At 73.7% G+C, this 2,560-nt stretch overlaps 1 protein-coding gene across 1 annotated transcript in view; it reads right to left on the bottom strand.

Moving 5' to 3' along the window:
* FAT4 (FAT atypical cadherin 4) overlaps positions 1–791 on the bottom strand; it is a gene marked incomplete at its 3' end in the record, with an annotated part of 34,671 nt that extends 33,880 nt beyond the window's left edge. Inside the window, exon 1 of the mRNA XM_012734832.1 lies at positions 27–791. Within this exon, the coding sequence (XP_012590286.1) occupies positions 27–791 (765 nt within the window). The remainder of the gene's footprint in view (positions 1–26) is intronic.
* Positions 792–2,560: the final 1,769 nt, after the last annotated feature.

Raw genomic sequence — 2,560 nt, 5'->3', positions numbered from 1 at the left:
GGGGGGTTGTCGTTGACGTCCTGCACCGTCACGTTGACCCGCAGGTGGCCCCGCCGCCGGGGCTCGCCCCTGTCCTCCACCTCCACCAGCAGCTGGTAGTGCGGCGTGGCCTCCCGGTCCAGCCCGCCCTGGGACACGAGGTGCAGGAAGGCGCCCTCGCCGCTGGGGTTCAGGGTGACGTCCAGGCGGAAGCGGCCCGCCTCGTTGCCCCGCACGATGCGGTAGGAACGGTGGTCCACGCCGTTGGAGCCGATGTCCGCGTCGGTGGCCGTGTCCAGGATGACCTGGCGCCCGCTGCTACTGTCCTCCTTGAAGGTGACCACGATGGAGGGGTCCGGGAAGACCGGGGCGTTGTCGTTGACGTCCTGCACCAGCACTCGCACCTCGGTGGGGTAGGTGGGCGCGCTGGACAGCACCACCAGGTTGACCACGTCGCTGGGCAGGCTCTCCCGGTCGATGGTGGCCGTGGTGTACAGGGCGCCGGTGCTGCTGTTGATGGCGAACAGGGCGTGGCTCTCGCTGAGCCGGTAGGTGAAGCCGGGGCGCGTCTGGATGGTCCCCACCAGCGTGCCCGGCGGCTGCTCCTCCATCACCTGGAACACCTGGCGGGGCTCGGCCCCGCGGGCAGGGCCGGGCGCCGGGAGCAGCGTGGGGCTGGCGTGACCCTGGGCGAGCAGCTGGCCGCGTGTGCCCACGCGTGTCCACGCGGCTTGACCAGGCTCTGGCGAGAAGGGCAGGGGGCCTGGGCGGGTGGAGCCTGTCCTTAGGCCCGTCTGGTGCTCACGGCCCATTTATAGGGCGGCGGTCACCCCGCGTCACTGGGGAGCTGCAGTGGCCCTGCGTGTCTGTCCCCGCTTCTCTGTGCAGGGTCCTCCCTAGGAGCGGGCCGGGGCGCCCCGAGTGACGGGTGGGGTCAGGCGAGTGGGGGCAGCCTCCGTCCCCTGCGCTCGGGAGGCCTCGGGGCTGCACCCCCCGGGCTGCGTCTCTGCTTGGGTGACGCGGGGGCTGGAGCCCCGAGGACTCAGGCCCCAGAGGCGGGAGCTGGCTGGAGGTCGGGATCTGTCGGGTGGGGCCGAGAGCAGCCCCAGCAGCGGTCCAGGGAAGAGGCTTATGGGGCAGTTGCCGGACGGGACTCCCGGGAGGCGGGGCCGTGCCAGGGGAGTGCAGGGTGGTGGTGGGGGACGGTTGGAGCTGGGACAGCAAGGTGGGTCCAGGCGACCCCCGATCTGCAACACGGGGAACGTGGGTGGAGCCCTGTTGCCGTGACAACCGCCTCCTCCTGGACGCTGTCAGTAGGCTGCAAGGGCGGGCCTGGGGCCCCTGCGCTGCCCACGCCGGCCCAATAGGGCCAAGGGCCAGCGGTCTCTGAACCCGCCGTCCCCGCTCGGTGCACCGCAGGTGTTGGCCTGGCAGGTGGTGCCCCGCGTTGGCCCCCAGTGGCCTGTGGACCCGGGGCGGCGGTCAGCTGCAGGAGTCCACTCCCACCGGGCCAAGTCCCTGCAGGGAGAGGAACAGGCGCCACGCGACCCCGGCTGTGATGGCAGGAAGCGGAGCCGCTGGCCAGGGGCTCGGGTGGTCACTGAGGCCTCGGCCTGGCCCTGTTGCGCCCTAGGAGGAGCCCGGGAGAGAGGACGCTCAGCAGCAGGACGGCGCCCCGCCCCCCCGGGACTCGGCCTACCACTCCAGAGGGGGGCGCAGGGCGGCCCCCACCCAGCGGCTGCCGGACAGCCCCACCGGTGAGGCTCCCGCAGCGGCCGGCCTGGCCCCCGCCTCTCCACCGGGCCGGGCCGGGCTGGGGTCTCAGTCCCGCGTGTCTGTCCAGAAGGTGACGTGTACAAGGCGCGGACCCCTCACAGGGAGGCCCTGGGGGCGCCGGACGTCAAGGAGGAGCTGGCCGAGCAGGCGGAGGTGCCCCTGGACCAGGTGGGCCGGCCTGCGGCCCGAGACCAAGCCCGGGCCCCCCCGGCCAACACCGGGTCTCCCTGGGCTCCCTTCGGGGCCCACCCACGTCCTCCCAGCCTCTAGACTGTCCCGCTGCCTCCAGTGAGCTCCTGCTCACCCTTCAGCCCCCCACGGGCCTCCCTGCCTGGACCCTTTTGGGCGTCAGGCCGTGTGGCCCGGGGCGCGGTCTCCCCCGTCACTGCCCCGGGCCCTGGGGAGCAGCCGGCTGCTCGCTCGCTGGCGTGGTCCCGGCCCGGGTGGGGTCAGGGTGGCCCCAGAGGCGGCAGCTGTGGGGGGTGGATGCGGCTGCGGGGTTCTCCTGAGGCTGCCGAGGTCCAGGGCCAGCGGGTGGCTGGCCACGTCCTGCATGGAGGCCACGGCCCAGCGTGGGCCGCAGCCGCACCCCGCAGTGGGGAAGGAGCCGCCTGGGCCCTGTCCTCCGGGGTGCCGACCTCGGACCTGAGCGCTCTGTGCCCCCCAGATGCCCGCCGAGGTGGTCAGAGAGGAGGAGCTGGCCCAGGAGCAGCCCGCGGGCCCGGGGAGCAGCCAGGTGGGTCTGCGGCCTGTCGCTGAGGGGCGGCGCGGTCCCTGCGCGTTGGTCGGGGTCGGGGGTGAACGC

The sequence above is a fragment of the Condylura cristata genome, unplaced genomic scaffold (assembly GCF_000260355.1).
Source record: "Condylura cristata isolate star-nosed mole 26May11 unplaced genomic scaffold, ConCri1.0 scaffold00075, whole genome shotgun sequence".
NCBI lineage: Eukaryota > Metazoa > Chordata > Mammalia > Eulipotyphla > Talpidae > Condylura > Condylura cristata.
This window is presented reverse-complemented; position numbering and strand designations above follow the sequence as displayed.